At 39.3% G+C, this 22,971-nt stretch overlaps 1 protein-coding gene across 12 annotated transcripts in view; it reads left to right on the plus strand.

The window, feature by feature from the left end:
• The window catches only part of Acsl4 (acyl-CoA synthetase long chain family member 4), a 103,067-nt gene that overhangs the window by 75,027 nt on the left and 5,069 nt on the right, over positions 1-22,971 (plus strand). For all 12 annotated transcript variants that reach the window (XM_029556060.1, XM_029556059.1, XM_017803135.2 and 9 more), the window contains 6 exons: positions 4,554-4,693; positions 6,253-6,425; positions 9,962-10,036; positions 11,328-11,519; positions 14,714-14,828; positions 15,932-16,089. In XM_029556060.1, the coding sequence (XP_029411920.1) occupies positions 4,554-4,693; positions 6,253-6,425; positions 9,962-10,036; positions 11,328-11,519; positions 14,714-14,828; positions 15,932-16,089 (853 nt within the window). The remainder of the gene's footprint in view (positions 1-4,553; positions 4,694-6,252; positions 6,426-9,961; positions 10,037-11,327; positions 11,520-14,713; positions 14,829-15,931; positions 16,090-22,971) is intronic.

A 22,971-nucleotide genomic window follows, 5' to 3' on the forward strand; every position in this document is an offset into this window, starting at 1 on the left:
GTCAAGTTGAAACAGAAGACTAGCCATCACAAATCTACCCCTTGTCAACTCGACACCCAATAGCATCTCCTTAGGCCATGCTTAATTTTCAAATGAAAACAATGGCAAGGTCATATTTTACCTAACATGATACAACCATCCAACCATAAATTGACCAACTCATTACCTTAGAGTAGGTGGTAAGGTCTTTGAGGAATGTTTGTCCTTTAGTATCTCATAACCTAATATGATCATATAAGTTTAATCACTTAGCACTTATCTCAATTACACATTTAAAAGGGAACAATACAAATATCTACTCAATATATGTGCATCTATGCACAAGCATATTCTTAACCAAATAAGACAAAAATGTTCATGTCAGTTACAATTCACATTTCTGAAACTGGTCACATGGCCTCAGTTGATATTTATAACTACGTTCCTCTACTACCCATTCTGTATTTCCTCCACTATCAGCAAGCACCTCTGAAGGTCTTGGCCCTTTCCCTGGAGGATTGATCCATACCTTTATCCCTGAAGGGTCTGGACCATTTGTTGTCCTTGGTAGATTGGGTTGTTGCAGTTTCCCACTGACCAAAAGATACTCTAAGGAATCTCCTGCCTTCCAGACATAATCTTCCTTACCTGCACTGTGGAGAACCAGTCCAATTTCCCCCTGGTAGTCTGGATCAACCATCCCTCCTAATAATACTGTTATTCTTTTCTTAACCTGTTGACTTAAGGATGTCAGAAGCCCAAAGTGGCCAGGAGGAGAAGCCTTAGCTTCCAGTTCAATGGAATGCTTGTTGTGTCTCCTGGCAAAAGCACTCCTGCCTCTGGAACCAAAATTTCTAAGCCAGCAGAGGGCAAAGTTGTGGGTACAGGAAGCTAAAATTTTCCTAGTGCATCACTAGCACTGATAGTGAGTGGACTCATTCCCATTTCTACGGCTTGATTCCTGGACCCGTGAATCTTGGCTATAGGAGAAACAGTACCATATACTGGATGCTGATTCAAAGCATATTGCCACCTAATTGGTGCTGTAACTGTGTCTTTAAGAAGCCATTCCATTGCTCTATCAAGCCAGCTGCTTTAGGATGAAGGGGAACATGGTAAGACCAGTGGATTCCATGGCCATGGGAACACTGCTGCACTTCTTTGGCTGTGAAATGAATTTGCTGATCAGAAGTGATGCTGTGCGGAATACCATGATGATAGATAAGGCATTCAGTAAGTCCCTGGATGGTAGTTTTGGCAGAAGCATTGTGTGTAGGAAAAGAAAAATCCATAACCAGAATAAATGTCTAGTCCTGTAAGAACAAAGTGCTGTCCCCTCCATGATGGAAGTAGTCCTGTGTAGTCAACCTGCCACCAGGTTGCCATCTGGTCACCATGGGGAATAGTACCATATTGGGGGCTCAGTGTTGGTCTCTGCTGTTGGCAGATCTGGCACTTAGCAGCGGGGGGGCTGTAGCTAGATCAGCCTTTGTGAGTGGGAGTCCATGCTGTCAAGCCCATGCATATCTCTGCCACCATGGCCACTTTATTCATGGGCCCACTGAGCAATGACAGGGATAGTTGGAGAAAGAGGCTGACTATCCACAGAATGGGTCATCTGATCTACTTGATTAATGAATGACTGAACTCATCTTCTGCTGAAGCCACCTTTTGATGAGCATTTGCATGAGACACAAGTATGTTCACATCCTTTGCCCATTTGGAGAGATTTAGCCATATACTTTTTGGTGACAGACTTTCATGAAACATCGTTGAGACCAGAGAACAGATTTTGAGAGTTAAAGGGTGACAGAATGCCACGAATTGGGAGGTAATAGTATAGGTGAATATTTTAACAATTCTTGAAATTGGTATATAAAAAGAATTGGAAAAATTAGAGTTAAAGGAAAGGAAATGAGAATAAAATATAAATACAGCATTGAAATTTCTTCAGGAAGTTAACTTGTGATCATGAATACAATTAAGGATTCATTGTTGTTGGATTAGTCAGGCTCACAGATTTAAGTCCTGGTTTTGTCAATAACAAGCTTTGTGAGCTGTTGAGAAAGACCTCAACAGAGTCCCAAATCCCCCTAAGTAAATTTCTTTTTGATGGAAGCCCCTTCTACCTGCCTGATCTCACCTGATTCTTCTCTGTCCTGTTAGTAGGGTTTAGCCATTGGCACGTGGTAGAGAATTCAATAAATAAGAGCTATTGTCCTTTGGATGCAGGGTCCCTTAAGAGGGGTATGGGATAGGACTTGAGAATTTCTGGTCTTGGATATCAGTTGCAGTTGATGATGTGTTTTATAAGATGATGATGATGGCCAAGCACTGAGGAGGCAGAGAAATTTTCTTAAGAACATGCTTTGTGTTAGTTACTTTTGTATCACTGTGCTAAAATTCCTGACATAAACAACTTAGGAAGGAAGGAAGGAAGGAAGGAAGGAAGGAAGGAAGAGGGGAAGGAAGGAAGGAAGGAAGGAATTATTTTGGCCCATAGTTTCAGAGTTATCAGTGCATAGTAGAGTGCTTCAGAGTTTCTGGGCTTGAGGTGAAGAAGAAGATCATAGCAGAATGGTATGTGAGAGGAAAGTGCCTCATAGCAGATAGGAGCAATAGTAACAGGAACAGGCCAATGCGAGATCTAGCTCCTAGAGACACACCTGAATGATTAGTTTCTCTAGCTAGGCCCTACATTTTGCATTTCTGTCTCCCTGTAATATATTCAAAATTTACATCCATTAGTGGATTAAACCATTGATTGAAGTGAGCCTTCATGATCAAATGATCTCTGAGATCTCTGGATGTCCTCATAGATACATCCAGAGATGTGGTTGACTAATCTAGGCATCTGCCAGTTCAGTCAAGTTGAGAAGATCAACCATCAACTCTGTGATTTTTGATTGGATTGGGACAGTAGGAGACACTGTCTTGATCTTTTGAAAGATCTATCATATCTGTTCTCTTGCTGAATGGTCAGTTCAGCAGCTGTCAACGAATTGCTGGACAGTCTCTTTCCCATTGGTTGTAAGCAGGTCTTTTCCATGGCTGCAGTTCTTGTTCACATTGTGGGGGTGCTTTCCTGTTTTTCTTCAAACCTAGTTAAATGGTAATGTTACAGATCATTGGCAATTCATCAGGCCTCCTTGCTTTCCTTAAATGTTACTGTTCTCTACAGATGAGATTTTTTTAAGGAATCTATTTAGAATTGTTTTTCATTGATTCTCTCCTGAGTTTGTTAGCATCCTGGATAGAGAACACAAGATCATTTTAGATGAAGAACACAAGATAATTTTAATATTGTTTATACTCATAATGTGAGAATTCAGAATAAGTCACTACTTTTAATAACCAAATGGAGCATTATATAATTCTAACTCGAAGTAAGGATTGTTTCCCGAGCTAACTAAATTCTGCCAACTTGTAACTGGCTGTACTCCTTATTCACTGAAGCCTTTCCATGCCTTTCCATGCCAAGCATTGAGGGTGGTTCTCATACACTGGTCTCATTTACATTTGCATTTCTGTGTATGTTTCAGTATCCCACCAGCTTTGGAAAAGGGTGATTCTAGGATATTACCATGTCTCGAGGGAAATATTGGCATGTCTCCATCACAGATCTCTATAAATAATTTAATGATGCAGTACTGTTTCCTTTTGTCTAAGTGGAGAAAACCACCACACACACACACACACACACACACACACACACACACACACTATGCTTGAATGTGATGGTGGCTTTTTAAAGGATTGGTTCTGTTGACCTTGTTTGTATATGGCTCTATTTTAATATTGAGAAAACCATTCATAAACTAATTCATTAGAGCACAGCTTAATTTATACCAGTGACTGATGCTTTCAATAGTTAGAACAGGTACTTTTGAATAGTTGTGCATTTTTGTAATAATTTGTGCTAAGTAATTTCAAGAATGCATCATTTGGTAATTGGAGTGTTTGTTTTTACATTACACATATTAGCCTAAGTCATTATATCCCCAAATTTGTCTTACCTCTAATCTGTCAAGTAACTATCAGCAAGAATCTTGCATTGTTAGTCTTTGTTTCAATGAAAATAGAAGTGCCTAAATAAGATTTTCAAGAAACTGTAACATGCCCTATCATGTTGGAAGACTCACAAGGTCATACTAGTGAAGAGAAAATTTATCAGGATTAGATTCAACATAGTCAGATATTTTGGTGGTACCTGAGAATAAGGGAATTTATTTGAAATGATTTGTTTTTTTTAAATTCTCTGAGAATTGAATGAATTCCTGCCACTCTAGCATTTGTAAGATTTTAGATTACCTTTGTATATAGAACTGAAACAATCCCTGTACTTGTCCTCAGTCTTTAAATTTGTGTATGTTTACTGGTAGAGTATGCTAGTATGTGTATTACTGAGCAAGTAAAGTCAGTAAAATTGATTCTTTAATGAAGGAAATTAATATGTCCATTATCCTAGAGACCTCTACCTAAGATTTGGTTAAAGAAAATGGTATCATCAATTCAAGACTGTTAGTGTTGGCATACTTCTTTTCAGATTATTGAATATTTTGTTTATCTTGCAGGAAATCATGGATAGAATTTATAAGAATGTTATGAGCAAAGTTCAAGAGATGAATTATATTCAGAAAACACTGTTCAAGATAGGGTATGATTACAAATTGGAACAGATCAAAAAGGGATACGATGCACCTCTTTGCAATCTGTGAGTATATGCCATAGGCCCTCTCATTTGCATTTGTGTTGTGTTGTGTCCTGTTGTGTTGTATGGTATTGTGTTATAGCCAGGTCTTTTGATGTTTTCCAGTTTGGCTTCAAACCACTGGGCTCAAGTGACATCCCTCCTCATCTTCCCAAATAACTGGCGCTATGAGTGTGTACCATTGTGCCCATAAATTCTTCTGTCTTTTTAAATCTGAAAGATGAAGTAAATGGCAATTTCCTTTAAATATTGCCATCATGATTCTAAGGCTGAATTCATCCTTATATTCTAAGTCTTATTGTTTATAAAATAGGTGAAAGTCCATGGATTCTGGATTTGACAGTTTAACAAATTTGAATAATGAAGTAAACATTTGATTATAAAATTTGGTCTCCTGAAGAAAAACTGAAATAGGCTTTTCAATCAAGACATTAAAGTTGGGTTGGAGCGATGGCTCAGGGGTTAAGAGCACTGGCTGCTCTTGCAGAGGACCCGGATTCAGTTCCTAGCACCCACAAAGTGACTAACAAGCATCTATAACTCCAGTTCCAGGGGATTAGACACCCTGTTCTGTCCCCTGAAGGGACTGCATGGCACGGGTGTGCTTATACACATGCAGGCAATACAGTCACACATAAAATAAAGAAAACTTAATTTTCTTAAAAGACACTGAAGTTTTAAAAGCATCAGTTCTAAATACAAAAGTGATTTTCAGTATTTATTCTACATATAGGTTTCCCTTTTATTGTGTTTATGAAATAGTATAGTAAATTTGTGAATATGTCAGTTACTTTAAATGCAGTGATGGGGGGCAGGGATGGGGAGAATTTTTCATTGGAAGGGATATAAGGTTGTGTGCTGGAGAGCTTTAGTTGTCTACTTGACACACCTGGGTAGAGGGAGCCTCTCTTGGGAAATTGCCTCTATTAGACTGGCCTGTGACCATGTCTCTGGGGCATTTTCTTGATTGTTGAGTGATGTGGGAGTTCCCAACCCACTGTGGGTAGTGCTATTCTTGGGCAGGTGGTCCTGTATTGTATAAGAAAGTAAGCTGAGCGTGGACCAGGGTTCCAAACCAGGAAGTACTGTCCCTCCATAGCTTGTGCTTCAGCTCCTGCCTCTAGGTTCTTGTCCTGGGTTCAACCTTGGACTTCCTCGGTGATGAACTGTGACCTGGGAGATGCAGGCCAAATAAACCCTTTCCTCCCCAAGTTGGTATTGGTCAGGGTGTTTTGTCACAGCCATTGAAGACAAGCTAGAGCAGGTAGTTAACTAAATGTTCCAAAGAAAACTTTAAAAATTTTCCTTGACATTTTCTTTCATTTAGCATGTTAGAGCATTTTACCAACAATGCACATTTGGTTTTGAGGACTAGGTGTTTTTCTAGCATATTTTTAAGGTGTTAACTTACTGTTGTTTTGTCAGCCTCCCATTACCAACATGATTCAGAAATGTATATGTTCATTCAAAATTGAGAGATCTTTTCCACAGTTTATAAGTTAGCCTGGTGCCACGAATAATGTATGTTTGGATGACAGTTGTTTCTCTCCCTTTTCATCAAGGTTACTCTTTAAAAAGGTGAAGGCTCTGCTGGGAGGGAATGTCCGTATGATGCTATCTGGCGGGGCCCCGCTGTCTCCTCAGACACACCGATTCATGAATGTCTGCTTCTGCTGCCCCATTAGCCAGGGCTATGGACTGACAGAATCATGTGGAGCTGGGACAGTTACTGAAGGTGAGCACTGGTCATGTGTTATTAGCACTACTATGAAAGCCATTTGCATAACCTTTGGAATCCATGATTATTTTACAATTTGTTTTAAGTAATACAAGGAGGTTCATTGCAAGCCTACCTAGTATTACTTTTATGAATACTTAGTTAAGAGTATCACATGTTCCCTTTATTTTTAAGCCTCATAATTCTGTCATGTTGGTCTTTTTTTCTTTCTTCTCTAAATAATCACTATTTTTCTTCTGTAAATAATTGCTTATTTTTAAAGTAATATTTTAAATCTATTCTTCGAAAAATTCATGGAATTATACAATATATTTGGATCATATCTATCCACGACTCCTTTCTTCCAACTCCCCCTAGTACCTAAATCTCTCCCAACTTCTTGTCCTCTTTTTTGTTATTAATAACCCCAAATCCAGTAGTGCTGACCATTTTGTGCATGGGTGTGGGCAACCTACTAGTGGCCACATACCCAAAGGAGAATGACCTTCCCTCTTCTAATAGCCATCAAGTGTCAATAGCTCCTCTACCAAGGGCGGTGTCTTAGAGGCCCCTCTTCCATCCATCTGGGAATTTTGGCTGCTTAGTCTTGTACAGGTCTTACACAGGTAATTCTAGCTGGTTTAAGTTGATTTGCATAATAGCCACATCATATTCAGAAGCCAGCATTTCACAGCTCCCCTCCCCATCCACTAGCTCTTATAAAATTGTCCTTGAACCTTGGGTGGAGGAAGGTTGATGTAGATGATCAAATCCACAACTGAGCACTCTTATATGTACTTGGCATTTTGATCAGTGATGAATTTCTGCATTAGTCACTATCCACTGCAAAAGAAGAATCATCTCTGACCAAAGTTGACACAAATCTATGGGTATAAACATAAAATTTAAAATCCAGTTTAACAGCATGGTGTAAGTAATTACTTCATTAGACTAGCGTACTCTCTGTGTGAAGTATCACATTTATACCCCTCTCAAATACAGTTCCTGTCCTGAGTTCTCTTTTACTTTGTCTTATTTTCGACTCCTGAAGGCAGGGTGTTTCAACATTGATGCTATTGAAATTTTGAACCAGTTCAAGTCTTTGTGAGTGTTCTCTTGTGCACTGAAGGACACTTAGGAGCCTTTTGCTCACCCAAGCTGTATTAATGAAACCTCTCCAAATATTGCCACATATCTCCTCCAGGGCAAGATCATGCCAGGTTAAGAAATACTGAGGTTATCCAAAGCTTGTTTTTAATATATTTCTTTTATTTGTGTGTGTGTGTGTGTGTGTGTGTGTGTGTGTGTGTCGGTGTGTCAGTGTGTTGGTGTGTGGGTATGTACATGTGAGTGCAAGTTCCCACAGAGGTCTAAAAGAGGGTGTTGGATCCCCTTGAGCTAAAGTTACAGGTGGTTTAAGCTGTCTGGCATGGGTACTGAGAACAACTCTGTATGAGCAGCAAGTGCTCTTAATTCCTGAGGCATGTCTCCAACCCAGGAAACTTTTATGAGTGATCTATCACTTAAACTCTGTTATGTCCAAAATCAGTACTCTTATTTCAAAATTATCTCTCCATGACTAAATCGTTTGTGTCAATGTTATCACCATCTTAATCATTCCATTCAGTCAGATTTGAAGTACTTGGAGTGTTTGCTATCTTTGGCTTTCATCAGATCTTTCCATTTCATAACTAGATTGCTCTTTCCCTCTGTACCAAAGTTGTCACCCCACCTTTTATGATTTCAATTGCTCTGAAATGACAGCACTTCAACAGCTCTGTCTGCCCATGCTATATCATATCGAATCCATCCTTTCTCCTTTTAATAGCCCAATCTATCCCACTCACTGTTTGACAGATGGTACATCAAAACTAAACACACCTTTACCTAGTTTTTAAGCTGTTTTAATCTAGGATGTTGCACCCACCTGTCTTATAGCTGCCTTTTCTCTCCAGGCCAGCCAGTTGCCTCTCTCCCTTATACAGGGACTTAGAATCTCACCTTTCTCTTCTCTTCTTTTGGAATGACCCTTTTGTTGACTAGTTATAGCTGTTGGTTAGTGCCAAGCCCTTTTATAATGTTGTACCCAACCACTTCATTTTACTTTCTGATACCTAAGGTACCATTGTGCTTACTACAGAGGTCTCTTGGTTCTTCATAAAGGAAAATGAAATTCAAATGTCAGGTGTAGACAGTTTAAGGAGAAGGTTATTTAGCAAAGCAAAGTAAGTACTCCAAAGACAAAATGGATATGTGGTCTTAAGTGGGGAACAACCCAGTAGATTTCAAGAGGCTTTATTACTGCTTCAAAAGTAGATGGCATATTCATGGCATAAAGTCAGTGCCCCCACCCCCAATTATTGTAGATTAGATCTTCCTTTTAGAATATTTTTTCCTATGATCCTCTACAAGACCTCAGTGCAAGGGTGGGGGGGTGGTCAAAACTATAATGTAAATGGCATTATGAAGCTGAAGTTACTTGAAAACTCTTAATGCACGTACATGGGGGAAATTCCTTGGTGCCTTAGTTTTTGATATAGTGGGAACAACCTATCTTCAGCCTAAAGGACATTTAACTACAAAGGGCCATTCTGACCTTCATAAGGCATAGCTTCCAAGACACAGCTGCAGTTTTCTTGGTTAGCTTGCATTTCTTGCTTATCTCATATCAACCTCTTATTTGAGATGGCTCAGGGTTCCATGATGGAGCTCAGGACATTGAAAACATCTTGTTATTTTTCAAACTGAAGCTTTATCATAAAAGTTGGGACCAGCATTTTGTAGTTGGTTTTTAGGCTGTCTGTAGGACTGGCTCCCTCAGCTTCTCCTGTCATGCTTGTCTTTTCCCTAGCACTCTCCCCACCGGTACCATGCCGTTGAATATTAAATATTCCTTATATGGTTTCACATACATTTCTCCCTTAGTAGTTTGTTGGTCAGGTCAGTGATGGCAGGGTCTCCCTATCCTTTATGTGTCTGCTTTACAATGGTTATTAGAGTACTGGCTACTATATTAAACTACAGGCTGTCTCTGAATATGTGCTTATTGCTAACTGTAGTCACAGATTGCCCAGGGCTAGTACTATCATCATCGTTATGTTTGATAACTGGTTAAAGATTATTGAGCATTTTCATTTTGACAAGAAATGGTAAGCACTGTCCGCATATCATCTCATTTAATCTTCACCGCATGTACCTGTATGAAGCAGGTTCCGTTACTTTCTCCATTTAACTGGTGAAGAAATGGAAGCTAAGGACAGGTTAAATAACTTGTCTAAGATGCATAGTGAGTGATGGAGTAGGAATTCTCATCATATCTGTCTTAGCAGAATCCTGATCCTCCTCTAACAGAATTTTTTAAAAAACATAAGTATCTAGACTATAACCCTGGAAAGCAAAAATACAGCATGGAAATGGGGTTCAGACACTGAAAAATGATCAGTTGGCACTCCTCACCACAGCTCTGGCTCTCAGTTCAGTGTTTCCGGTGCCTCAGTGTGTACATCTGAAATGTGGCATGCTAATGTTTCATTCTTGTTCCTTTTTTCCCGCAGTTACTGACTATACTACTGGACGAGTTGGAGCTCCTCTTATTTGCTGTGAAATTAAGCTAAAAGACTGGCAGGAAGGTAAGAATTTCATCACATGCTATCATGACTAGAGACACTGAAGACCACTGTGAGACTCAAGACTTCTGTTTCTTTGAAGTGATAGGCTGTCTGTTGTATCAAATGACTTTTTGCTGTTGCCTGCCCCCTATGATCATTTTCCTCAGAAAAAAATATGTCTAGAGTTTATTCATAATGATCCTCAATTTAGGAAGTACTTGACATCAGGGGGGAAAATTATTGGGACTTTCCCTAAGTATGGAGAAGATGACAAACATTTTGCAGCTCAACTCTGCTAGTAAGGCTGTTGGGGCCTAGAGAAAAACCCTGGGTTTTCAGGTTACCGAGTAACTGACTATGCATACATAGACACCAAGGTCTTGATGCTAGCAATGATTTTCATAATCAAGACTTACCTATGTAGCTATTTATACAGTGGAGTTTTTCCATGTACCTATTAGAGGCAAGCCACTTAGAGGAAACCCGCACCATACAGACATTTTATTAGCAAATGAGCTGTGGACAGAAGCAAACTAATAGTCTTACAGTGGACATGATAAAAGATGATAAACACATTAATTACAGTCATGGTGGATTATTTAATAAACAAGTATTTAACAGCTTTGCCAATAATTGTCTGACCACAATCAAAATTCATAAAATTTCCCTCCATATCTCATAGCTTCTCCTTCTCTTCCACTTAAAACATTGCCTTTCTTAGGTATTAACTATCTATTCTCTTTGACTGAACTTTCCTTAGAACAAAATCTGAAAGTCATTGTTAAGAGTGTATTGGTAATTTACTTATAATAGCATTAAATGTTGCTCTTGTTTGGGAAGACGTCATCTTAAGAGCTCTGTGAACATTAAGTTTTATTTATGTCCTAAGTTCGAAGTTCCATATCATGGAGAGTTTGGGATAGATGGTTTTCAGTGGTGATTATTGTGGAGCTTTCTCTGGTGTTACTGAAATCATTCACGTATACCCATATAACTGACTAAATGTAAACTATGATTCTTCCACAAACATGATATAAAATTAGGAATAAATAAACCTTTATAAGCAAATGAATGGTTGGTGAGATGACTCAGTGGGTGAAGGTGCTGGTTGCCAAGCTTGATGACTTGAGGTTGATCCCAAGGACACACATGGTGTAAGGAGAGAACGAACTTCCACAAGTTTTCCTCTGATTTCCACCTGTGTGCCATGGTGCATGTATGTGTGCACATGTACACACAACACACACAAATAAATGCAATATAAATTTAAATAGTTTTAGAATAATAACTGATTATTTTTGATGATTTCTAGGTGGTTATACAGTTCATGATAAGCCAAACCCCAGAGGTGAGATCGTAATTGGTGGGCAGAATATCTCTATGGGATATTTTAAAAATGAAGAGAAAACAGCAGAAGATTATTCTGTGGATGAAAATGGACAAAGGTGGTTTTGCACTGGTGATATTGGAGAATTCCATCCTGATGGGTGTTTACAGATTATAGGTTTGTGTTTCTCTTTTTGTTTCCTTTCATGTTGTAACTTCAAGGAACATGAAAGATTATATAGATCAGATCATCGGTAGGGTTGACAGACATTGATTGGTTCCAGACTTGGGCAAGCTATTTTAATCATGCCTGAGCCTCTCTATCTGTGAAATAGAACCACGAACCAACCTCACAGGGAGGCTGTTAGGATTAGATGAACTCATAAATAGAAAATATTCAGAGAAGTACCTGAATGTGTATTTGTTTGTTTTGGAGACAGGGTCTCCCTGTAGCCCCAGTTGGCCTGGAATTTGCTACGTAGACCAGGTTGCCTCTGTCTCTCGGGTATTGGGATTAAAGCATGCACCATCATGCTCAGCTCTGTCTGAGTCTTTTAAAGTAGCTAACAGTGGTACAAAAAGCAGTATTTGGGGTGGGGAGAATGGGCAGAAAAATAAATAGCACACTGGATAATGAGAACACAAAAAATAATTCAGAAGAGACCTGTTTTGCTGAACTCAGATGATTCTGTGTAATACATATGATAGATGCTATTCGAGGTCTTGCCTCTCCTTTACTTTCGAATGCATCCATGTTTTTCTTGGTGCCCATCTCTATGGCTCTAACTGTCCCTGAAAGTTAAAAAGTGATAATTTCAACCTCCAGCACCAATCCGTTCTTCAGATTGATTGTTGCTTTGGCATTGTCCTAACTTACAGAAGCAGGTGGTTAAATTCAAAAAACAACTCCAAAAGTGACTCCAAAGGAAATACTGTGTTCACTTTAAATGGGCAAAAGTAAAAACACTGACTAGCTGTTAGGACCACTGTGCAGGGTCTGTCCTGTTGGGTTCATTCCGTCATAGTTCTAGTGACTCATTTAATTTGTTGCTAAACTTGCTAGTGTCTGAACAGAATGTACCTAGAGGTTTCCTGGGCAGTTTTTTTCTTCTTCTGTACCTTTGATCTGCTGAAGAAATACCCAAGAAACGTGATTCATTTTAGAACCAATAAGCCCTTCATAGTTCTTCCTACCTCCCTCTTGGGGGATCAAACCAAGGCCTTACATATACTGCATGATTGTTGTATCACCGACCTACATATTCCAAGCCCTCCTTGAGTCTCTTTTTTTTTTTTTTTTTTTTTTTTGGTTTTTTGAGACAGGGTCTCCTTGTAGCCCCAGCTGACCTGGAACTATGTAGAACAGGCTGGCCTCAAACTCACAGAGATGTGCCTGCCTCTGCCTCCCAAGTGCTGGTTTTAAAGGTGTGCGCCACCACACCCAGCTCACTCTTTTTTTAAAGACATGATTGCATTAGGCAACTGAGGCTAGCTTTAAACTCACTCTAGCCCAGGCTAGCATTAAACTCAGAAGCCTCCTGCTTCATCCTGTTGAGTGTAGAAATTAGAGGCATGTGCTGTTGAATAAGCTGACTCCTCTTTGATTCCTCAGTGTATGTGTACGGTGGATGTACTTTTTCCTATGTATGTGTATGCACGTGTGCGTGGGTACACATGGAAGCTGTAGGCTGAGACTTCAGAGTGTCTTCCTTGATCACTCTCTACCTTCTTTTCTTGAGACAGAGTCTCATTGAACCTGGAGATCATCGATTTGGCTTTACTGCCTGACTGATGAGATTCAGGAATCCACCTGTCTGCTCTGCCCACAGCATTAGGCTTACAGGCACATACCACCACCCTGTATGTACTTGGGGAGTTCTCTTGCTTACATGGCAGTCATGTTATAAACTAAACTATCTCTCCAGTGTAGTATGTGATTTTTTTTCTTTTTTTGCATTTATTTTTATCAACCTACTTTCATATGTAAGCTTTTGTTTGTGCGATATGGAAAAGAATAAACAATTGAGATCCAGATATATGATTGTTAACACATAAGCACACAAAATGCATGTGCACAAAACACTATATTGCTGTAGGTTAAAAATTAAAAGGAAGCCTTGAAATCGAGTAGAATGTTAGAGAGGGTCTTTTATGGAAAAATACCTGGCATCGTCTCTTTTTATCTTTTTTTTTTTGAGATAAACTATTATTTTTTGTACATGAGTATAAAGTATAAAGATCATATCCTCCTCTCTGCTCCCTCCAACTCCTCCGGCCCCCTACAAATTATATGCCTTCTCCTCAAATTATTGTCCTCTACTGTGATTATTATTGTTTTATATACATCAATAAATATGTGTATATATAATAACCAACTATATCCAGTTAGTGTTGCCCATATGCACACAGGAATAGGGCTAACCACTTGGCCATGGACAATCTATCAGGGGGATACCCTGAAGAAAAGTGACTCCTTCAACAGATGTCTAATGCCTAGAGCTCCTCAGCCAGGTTTGGGGCCCATTCATGCTGGAATAGAGACTGATGTGGTCTTAAGCAGGCAACTGTAGCTGTTCAGAATTCATGGGCACAACATGTGAGAAGCAGTCCTGGGTTCTTAACTGCACTAAAATTGACAGCTTTTCTGTGGAGTGATTTCTCAGACTATAGGTAGGCAACTCATCATGCATATGAAGGATTTTAAGCAAGCTGATAATTATTCAAATGGGGCCATCCTGTGCCAGTACTTTCTTATAACACTGTCATTTAAAAACGAAAACGTCAAATAGAGAAAATGGGAATTATTATTAGCATTTGTTGAATATGCTTTATATGAAAGACACTCTGTGACATGTTTATGTGAGGTAGGCACCATTACGCCTAGAAAAAGTGGTGTCAAGAGAGGTTAACTGAGATACCAAGGATCCCAAAAATTATACCAGGCAGAGTTCCCATTCTAATCTAATGCTTCAAAGTCCTGCCCTTTCCTTGACTTCATTGTAAAGCTTTGAGTCTACGATATAACATTTAGTCAGTACCTTTTTAAGTATATATTTTTTGAGACAGTATCTTGCTATATAGCCGAAACTGGACTTGAACCCTCTATATAGCAGAGATTGAACTGGAACACATCATCCTCCTGCCTTAGACTCCTTAGTGCTGGGATTACAGGTGTGGATCACCACACTCAGATCTTAAAGTATAATACTTAAGGTATTCTTTTTCAATGATATGTATTTGCAGATATTATATATAACAGGATTTTAGAGAAAATAAATTTGTAAGTAAAGACTAACCCATTGAGATTCAAAGAAATCAAAATTGTGCACACCTCAATGAAACCATCTGAATATGTATTCTTTGTGATTATAGATCGTAAGAAAGACCTGGTGAAGTTACAAGCAGGGGAATATGTATCTCTTGGCAAAGTGGAAGCAGCACTCAAGAATTGTCCACTAATTGACAACATCTGTGCTTTTGCCAAAAGGTAATGTTCTTTTTAAAAGATAAAATTGTTACATTTATTTGTTTGTTTTCCTGGATGGAGGTGGGAGGTGGGTGGGTGGGAGGGGGTACATGGGCTGTAGTACATACTATATATGGAAGCCAGAGGGCAACTTCTGCAAGTTAGTTCTCTACCACTGCCATGTGGGTACTGGAGATCTAACTCAGGTGCTCAGACTTGATGGCAAGTGCCTTAACCCACTGAGCCATCTCACTGAACCAAAGGTAACCTTCAAAAGTTGACTCCAGTGGATGAACTTGCACTGAGGGACATCTGGGTACACTAACTTGACTGGGTAGGCCTTAACATATATTATAGAATGCATGAAATTTGGGGGGCGGGGGTAGAAGGGGATATAGATGAGCAAGGGAATATAAAGATGATTAAGATGTTCTGTATGAAATGCACAAAAATTCAAGAAAAATGTACATTCAAAAAGAATGGTTACATATATTTTAATAAAAATTGTGTTGTGTTTCATGTACTTACAATAAAATGAACATTAGAAAAGAATTTCATTGTATGTAAGAATAAAAACATCATACTTGGAACTTCTATCAGAGCTAGGAAATTATACATTTATGAAAATTGTTTAATTTAGCAGCATGAAGATCATTTCCAATACCTAAGACTTTGTAATTCTTTATTGGGCATCTACTGTGTCCTGCAAGTACTTATCTAACTTACCTATGCCACAAGTTCTTTCATTTAAAGTTCATAGCAATTGAGGCTTAGCACAAGTAATTTCCTCAAAACTCCAGTCCCAGGGGATCCAACAGCCTCTTCTGTCCTCCACAGGCATTGCTCAACACGGGTGCACTAACCTACATGCAGGCAATACACGCATACACATAAAATAAAAATAATAAATAAAATTAAAGAAAAGATCACATAGGTAGTAAGTGCATGTGAGATGAGTTTTCAATCCAAGGTTTTTAAAGTCAGGAGCCTGAAAGATTGAACTGTTTTCTTTATGTTACTGTAATAGGCATATTTAGAATTATCAGTACTGGGCTGTTTCCTTGAATAACTTTGGAATACTTTTGCTCATTTTAATTTCTATCTTATTGTCTATACTTTTTCAGTGACCAGTCCTATGTAATCAGTTTCGTGGTTCCTAACCAGAAAAGGCTTACCCTTTTGGCACAACAGAAGGGGGTAGAAGGATCTTGGGTTGATATTTGCAATAACCCAGCCATGGAAGCTGAAATACTAAGAGAAATTCGAGAAGCTGCAAATACCAGTGAGTAAGAAATTGTTATCACCCAATAGATATTTTGTACATTAGACTCTTGAAGATTTGTTCTAATAATGAAGTACAAGAGTTCTTAAAGATAATATTTTTAATTTTTGAAAATGTTAATATATGTATGTATCTTGGTCATATCTACTCTTCACTTCCACCTCCAGCTCCCTCTAAGCCTTCTCAGCACATTTCCCTCCCAACTTCATGTCCTTTCTGTTTTAAAAAAATGCAACTTGAATATATATAATGAATTTCTATGTTGGAATAAACTTTTTTTAAAAAAAATTTTTTTAAAACATATTTAATCCTTTAAAGATTTTAGGGTTACCTCTTCAGAGGGGGAATATTAGAGTAGCCAAAAGCCCCATAAAAATAAATAAAAGAAAAAACCCACAATTTTTTGTTCTTTGAGAATTTTCTACAGTCTACAATGCATTTTGATCAGATCTATACTCCTTCAACTCCCCCCAACACATCTCCCTCCCAACTCCATCTCTTCTTTATTTTAATAACCCACTAAGTCCAATTAGCATTGCTCATTTCTGCATGGATGTGGCAACATCCATTGAAGCATGAGCATGCTACCAGTGACCCTAAATCCCAAAGAGAAAAATGTCTCTACCCCAGTCATTATCAATATCTCAGTTAAGGGTGAGTCCTGGGGAGCTGCTCTACCATACATGTTGAAATTTTGACTATCTTGATGTTCTGCAGGTAACTATGCTGTGAGTTCTTAAGTACAATGGTCATATCATGTACAAAAGACAGCATTTAGTCCTCCAGCACTTAGGTTCTATTCTCTCCCCTTCTTCCATAATGTTCCCTGAGCCTTGGGTAGGGAGAAGGGAGTATTTCTATAGTCCATCCTATTAGGGCTGAACACTCACAGTCACTTATTCTCAGCACTTTGACCAGTTATGAATCTCTGTATTAACTGCTAACCACTGCAAAAAGTTCCTTCTCTGACCAATGTTGAACAGATCAGGTCTATGGGTATAAACATAAATATTTAGAAACCTTTTCAATAGCATGACCATTTAGCAAATCAAGAGTAGTAGGTTCCCCTAGTGTCTTTGACCTCTGTAGCCATGGGCTTTTTGCCAGGTTTACAGTACCAAAAATGAATTCCCTGTGGTGGAACAGGCCTCAAATCCAATCAGAAAAAAGTTGGTTTACCTCTGTTACATTCATGCTACCAGTGGGCACATTTTGCCTGACAGGTTGGTGTTATAGCATGCAGGGTCCACTGCTAAGTAAGATCGTTGCCTTTCTTCCCCAGTGGCTAGCAGAGAGGAAGTTTCCTGGTAGTTTTGATTTTCGTTTCTGTATGCTCTACAACCAAAGTGTGTTCTGTCTTCAGCAATAGGGTCTCACTATCTAGTTATGGTGGTCAACCAAAAGTTTTAGTCTGTGTTGTTAGGGTTCCCTAGGACCTCCCTGACCAGCTCGTGGGGAGGCATCTTATGTTTCACAATGAGTTTATTTTTGAATAACCCGTGTCTTCTGGAAGCATCATTGTCCACTAATGCAGGGTGCCTCAGTCATACTCTTTTCCTAACTTACATTTTTAATTAGTTTACAAAGTGGTGAATTTTTATAAGGGCTTTTCATATATCGTTAGTTTTGATTAACCATCTCCCCATCACTTCTTCTCCCACATTCCCTCCAGCTAAAAGTTTTAATCCCCAGTATTGCTCCCTTCTTTCATAGCACATGTATTCTACTATCCTCTACCACCATTAATGCCTCTTCTCCTCCCCTTCTTATGGGCCCTTTCTGCCTTTCTGGGTTCCTGACCTCTATAGATGATCTAACTTAAATGTACAAATCTAAAAATTGAACTTGGGATCCTTATAGGAGAAGAGAACATTTAGTGGTTGTTTTTCTGGGCTGAGGTTCTTTCATTTAGTGTAACATTTCTCAGCTTTATCAATTTTCCTGCAAATTTCATAATTTTTGTGTTTTTTTTACAACTGAGTAAAATTACTTTGTGTATAATCTACAGCATTTTTAGTATCTGTTCATCGGTTGATGGACATCTAGATTGATTCCATTTCTTAGCTATTGGAAACGAGCAACAATGAACATGGATGAGCAAGTATCTCTAAAATGCAATATATAGTCCTTTGGGAATATGCCCAGGAGTGGTATAGCTAGGTCCTATGGCAGTTATGTTTGTGGCTTTGTAAGGATCCACCACAAGATTTCCATAGTGGCTGCACCACTTTACACTCCTGCCAACAGTGTATGAGAGTTCTTTCCCACATCTTTGCCAGCATTTGTTTTCTTGATGATAGCCATTAGTATTAATTTGCATTTTCCTGATGGCAAATGATGTTCAACTCTTTAAAAATGTTTGTTAGCCATTTATATTTTTTCTTTTGCAGATTCTCTGTTCAGGTCCATAGCCCATTTTTTATTGGATTGTTTGTTTTATTGGTGTCTAGTTTCTTGAGTTCCTTGAATATTCTAGTTACTAATCCTCTGCCAGATGTTTAACTGGCAAAGATTTTCTCCCATTCTGTAGGCTGCCTCTTCACTTAATTGAGAGTTTACTTTGCTGTACAGAAGCTTTTTAATTTCATGGGGTCCTGTTTCTTGATTATTGTCCTCATTAATTTGATCAGAGTCTTATTCAGAAAGGCCTTACCTATGTCTATATCTTAAGGCCTACTCCCTAATTTTTCCTCTAGCAGGTTCAGAGTCTTGCATCTTATGTTAAGGTCTTTGATTTGGAGGTGAATTTTGTGTAGTATGAGGGATCAGGATCTAGTTTCTTTTTTTAAATAAATTATTATTTTATTTTTTATGTGTAGGCGTGTATTGCCTGCATGTATGTAAATGCACCCGTGTCGTGCAGTGCCCACAGAGGACAGAAGGTGTCAGATCCCCTGGAACTGGAGTTACAGACAATTGTTAGCTGCCATGTGGGTACTGGGATTCAAAGAGTTGTAGACAATGGGGACCTGGTTTGAGAATCTGTGGGTTCTGGTCGGCTGAGGCTGAAGAACCGCTGTGATGAAGAAGAGACCAGAACCCGAAGCAAAACCTTTACTTTACTGGGACAACTGATGGCTAGTTAGCTGGGGCCGAAAAGTCATCTGTAAGTAACAAGAAGCCAGCATCACTGAGGAGAAGTCTTCTGGGAGGTATTTCCTCAGGGTCAGCACGCAGAGGGGACCCGAGCCTCCATCTCAAGCTGGAAGCAGGACTTGGCAATGCGTAAGAGTCTCCCGCGCGGTTCTGGTGTTGAAAGCGTGAAGAGGGTCACAGAGAGCAGCTGAGGCTTGGCACGCAGAGGCCAGGAAAGGCCACAGGTGAACGTGCAGCTTCAGTTCCAGTCAAGACCCCAGGATCGAAGGGGTGAGAATCGGAGGCTTTGCACCCAGAGAGGCAAGAAGACGCCATTAGTGAAGGTGTAGCCTCAGTTTCAGTGGAGACCCCGGCTTTTTGGAGCTGCCAGGACCGTGGGACGACCGCCAAGGGCAGGGGCAGGGGCAGGGGCAGGGGCAGGGGCAGGGGCAGGGGCAGGGGCAGGGGCAGGGGCAGGGGCAGGGGCAGGGGCAGGGGCAGGGGCAGGGGCAGGGGCAGGGGCAGGGGCAGGGGCAGGGGCAGGGGCAGGGGCAGGGGCAGGGGCAGGGGCAGGGGCAGGGGCAGGGGCAGGGGCAGGGGCAGGGGCAGGGGCAGGGGCAGGGGCAGGGGCAGGGGCAGGGGCAGGGGCAGGGGCAGGGGCAGGGGCAGGGGCAGGGGCAGGGGCAGGGGCAGGTGTGGAACGCAGCCGGCCTGGGTCTGTGAGATGAGTGAGCTGTGTGTGTTGCGGATGGCAGAGCCAGAAAAGTGGAGCTGCCAGGACCCTATGGAGCCCAGAAGACCCTGAGTGAATCCCAGATGTGCACCCTTGTGCTACGGTTGCTGGACCTTGGTTTGGCTTAGGTGTGCCCGATTCTGATTCTTCCCTTTGAAATAAGGCAGTACTTGTTTTGGATTTTACAGAAGCCCACCCACAGTTGAGACTTTTAAAAGAGACTGTGAACTTTTAAGTGTTTGGATTTTTAAAGGACAGTTAGCCACCATGTGGGTACTGGGATTCAAACCCGGGTCTTCTTCAAGAACAGCCAGTGTGTTTTTAACCACTGAGCCATCTCTCCAGCCCCAGGATCTAGTTTCATTCTACATGTAGACATCCAGTTTCCCAGCACCATTAGTTGAAGATACTGTATTTTCTCCTATGTATGTACGTCTTTGTGAAAAATCAAACAGCTGTAGTTTTGTGATCTTGTATCTGGGCCTTCTGTGTAATTCTACTGATTGACATATTCTAATAACAAACTTTTTATTAATATAGCTCTGTTCTATAATGTGAAATTAAGTATGATGAGACCTACAGCAGTATCGTTTTTGCTCAGGATTGCTTTGGCTACCCAGGGTCTTTTGTTCTTCTGTATGAATTTCAATATTATTTTTTTTATTTCTGTGACAAATGTCCACGGGATTTTGATTTGGATTACACTGAATCTGTAGATTGTTTTAGTAGGCTGGCCATTTTTACAGTATTAATCCTACCAATTCATGAGCATGAGAGGCCTTTCCATCTTCTAGCATCTTTAATTTCTTTCCTTGGTGTTTTGAAGTTTTAATTACACAGGTCTTTTGCATTCTTGATTAGGTTTATTCTAGGTGTCTTTTTTTGAGGCTATTGTGAATGGAATTTTTTCCTTGATTTCTTTTTCAGTATGCTTGTCATTGATATATATGAAGGCTACTGAGTTTTGTACATTAATTTTCTGTCTTGCAACTTTGATGAAAGATTTTTATCATTTCTAAGAGTTTTCTGATAGAGTCAGAGTCTTTCAGGTTTCTTATGTATAGAATTGTATCATCTGCAAATAGCAGTAATTTGACTTCTTCCTTTTCTATTGTACCCCTTTTATTTGTATCCATTTCATATACTGTTGGCTATTGGTGTGTCATATATAGCCTCTATTATGTTGAGATGTGTTCCTTCTATACAGAGTTTCTTCAGGACTTTTAGAATGAAGGAGTGTTGGATTTTGTTGAAAACATTTTTTTTTTATCTATCAAGAGGACCACATGATTTCTGTCCTTGAGACTGTTTATATATTTTAAAACATTTATTGATTTAAGTATATTGAGACATTCCTGCATCTCTGGAATGAAGCCAACTTGATAATAGCAAATGATTTTCTTGATGTGTTCTTGAATTTGGTTGGCAAATATTTTGTTTATAATTTTTGTATCTGTGTTCATCACGGAGACTAGTCTGTAGTGTTCTTTTTTGTTGCATCTTTGATTTTAGTATCAAGGGAATTTTATCTTCATAAGAAATACTTGGTAATGTTCTTTCCTTTTCTATTTTATGGAATAGTTTGAGAAGCTGTGCTATTCTTTGAAAATCTGGTAAAATTCACCAATGGGCCTGGACTTCTTTTATTTGGGAGATTTTAGTTACTGCTTTAATCTCACTCTTTGTAGATCTGTTTAAATCTCACCTTAGATTAATTTTGGTAGGTTACATGCCTCTAGAAATTGATCTACTTCCAATTTATTGGAATATATGTTCTTTTGGTAAGACCTAATTGAGTTTCTGAATTTCATTGGTCCCATTTGTTGTTAAATACTGTTTTGTTTACTCTCTGTGTATACTCTAGGGTTACTTCTTTACTGTTGATTGTGGTCTTACTCCATTGTAACTAGATATGATAGCAGAAATTATTTCCGTTTTCCCATATTTTTATGACTTGTTTTATGTCCTAATATATGATATATTTTAGAGAAAAGTATATGGGCTGTAGATAAAAATACAGCATTTGGATAGAATAGTCTGTATATGTCTATTGGATCTGCGATGCCATTTAATTTGAGTATTTCTGCTTCTTTTTTGTTGGGAGACCTATTAATTAGTAAAAGTGGGGTATTGTCATCACTTACTACTATGGCACTGGGGTTAATCTGTGGTTTCACATATAATAGTATTTGTTTTATGAATTAGGTATACCTGTGTTCAGGGCATACATGTTAGAATTGGAATGTCCTCTGATGATGTGTTGATCTTTATTTTCTTAACTAGTTTTGATTTGAAGTCTATATTGTCAGGTATTAGAACAGTGACACCTGCTTTTTTCCTAGTATTTCCTGAACTTTGTGTGTTCATAAGTCTGTTTAGCAGAATAATGGCAGTAGGCTCTTCCCTATGGCCTGTGACCTGTCTAGCCACAGATTCATGGCCCCAATAATGGTGGCAGGTATGGTTTCCTCTTGTGGAGTGGGCTTTAAATATCCAAAAATATTTGGTTACTCTCTTGACATTTGCGCCACAGTTTTGCACCAGTGGGCATTTTTTTTTTTTTGCCAGCCCAGTTGTTATTGTAGCTCAATGTTTACAGCTGGTTGAGATTTAATGATTATAGATCTTCTCTGGTAGTGTGCATAGCACCTTCTAGCACTATGAAAAATAGCCAGAAGGGATGAAGCTTCCAGATCATTACCAGCCTAATTTCTTCATGTTCTATGACTCAAGTATGTGGTGTCTTCATCAGTAGGGTCTTACTGTCAAGTTCTGGTGGGTAACCAAGAACAGTTTGGGGTGTCTGCAGGACCTCAGTAACCAACATCTCCAAAAGAGGTAACTCATTCCTGACACTGGGCTTTTTATTTGTTAGCCTGTGATGTCACCAGGCTCTCAAAACTTTCCTTGATACAAATCTTGATTTTTTTCACACACATATATATATTATTTTTTTTGAAATATATATGTATATATATTTCAAAAAGTATTTCAACTAATAAGCTACCCACTGGAGGTGTTTTTCCGGTTATTCCTAGTTCTCAGAATACGTAGTAAAGTAGAATGTTTCTTGA

Source organism: Nannospalax galili, unplaced genomic scaffold (genome assembly GCF_000622305.1).
Source record: "Nannospalax galili isolate Female #2095 unplaced genomic scaffold, S.galili_v1.0 scaffold25, whole genome shotgun sequence".
Taxonomy (NCBI): Eukaryota; Metazoa; Chordata; class Mammalia; order Rodentia; family Spalacidae; genus Nannospalax; species Nannospalax galili.